This window comes from Myotis davidii, unplaced genomic scaffold (genome assembly GCF_000327345.1).
Source record: "Myotis davidii unplaced genomic scaffold, ASM32734v1 scaffold324, whole genome shotgun sequence".
NCBI lineage: Eukaryota > Metazoa > Chordata > Mammalia > Chiroptera > Vespertilionidae > Myotis > Myotis davidii.
The window spans coordinates 478,537-479,742 of NW_006295053.1; the positions used below are offsets into that span (position 1 = coordinate 478,537).

Genomic DNA, 1,206 nt, shown 5'->3' on the forward strand with positions numbered 1-1,206 from the left:
CACGTCGTTCTCGGTGCTGTAGTGCGTGCTGAGGACTTGCGGGGCGAAGCCCGCGGGGCAGTGCTGGATGCAGCTCTTCTCGTGCAGGGAGAAGCCTTCCTCGCACACTGCCGGAGGGAGGGGGGCGGGGTGAGCCAGGGCAGCCCCAGCGCAGTCCCCACAGTCCCCCGGAGCTCCCAGCCCCAGCACTGTCACCCCAAGGGATTCAGCATCCCTTCAGCATGGCCTGGGACAAGCACCCCGTGTCCCCGAGTGCCAGACCCCAAACCCAACAGCACCCACTACTAACCCACGCAGGCCTGGCTGGACGTAAGCATCTTGCAGCCGCTGCTCTCGGGTGGCGTGGGCAGCCCCTCGGGTGCCGTGCCATACAGCACGAGGGTGAACTTGGTCAGCGTACCTATTCCAGGTGGGGGAGGAGGCCAGAGTGAGCGGCACTGGGACCCCACGGGGACCCTGGCTCTCCCCCGTGGGGCTCCCCCACCCTCAAGTGTCCCCCATACCATAGTTGTTAGCTTCGCTGGTGTTTTCAATCTCCAGGACCCACTCGCCGGAGGGGTTCTCATCCCAGGAATGGGTTGTCATGAAGGCCCAGTCATTAAACCCATCCGCCGAGTAGTCATGTGGCCTGGGGGAGCAGGGTGCACACAGCCGTCTCAAGCCCGGGGGGACCCCAGCCGGGAGCCCCAAACCCACCACACACCCTCCCCCTGCAACACCAACCCCGCCGCAGGGCTGGAAACGCCTGCTGGCTCTGACTCCCGTGAGGCCAGATAGTCTTAACCAGAAGCTTCTGGAAATGTGCGAGGGCAGGCACGCAGACGTGGCATGCGGTGGGTGGAATCGGGGATTCCTGCAATACGGACAGTCCCATAGGGCGAAACCATCCCTGCCAAGATGCCAGCAGGGGGAGCATTCGGCGGCCACCAGGACTAGGGGAGTGAATGAGTGAGCGAGTGAATGAATGAATGAATGCGTGTGGGCCTGAGGGGATGGGCCGTGCAGGGGAGGGGACAGGGCAAGCACCTGGCGGCCAGCAGAGTGGAGCGGGTGCCCATGGGGCTGACCAGGTGGATGGCCAGGTCGCCCCGGCGGTTGTAGGACAGGGTGAGGCGCGCCTGCGCGTGCTCCAGCCGCGTGATGTGGCCGGCCTCTCCCAGGCAGGCGGTCACCGTCTTCCGCACCTCCAGCCGCTTCCCGATGTCC

General features: G+C 65.4%; 1 protein-coding gene across 1 annotated transcript in view; it reads right to left on the reverse strand.

The window, feature by feature from the left end:
• FURIN (furin (paired basic amino acid cleaving enzyme)) overlaps window positions 1-1,206 on the reverse strand; it is a 12,323-nt gene that overhangs the window by 1,270 nt on the left and 9,847 nt on the right. Inside the window, exons 12-15 of the mRNA XM_015567737.1 lie at window positions 1,027-1,206; window positions 504-628; window positions 290-400; window positions 4-107 (exon numbers count right to left, since the gene is read on the reverse strand). Of these exons, the coding sequence (XP_015423223.1) occupies window positions 4-107; window positions 290-400; window positions 504-628; window positions 1,027-1,206 (520 nt within the window). The remainder of the gene's footprint in view (window positions 1-3; window positions 108-289; window positions 401-503; window positions 629-1,026) is intronic.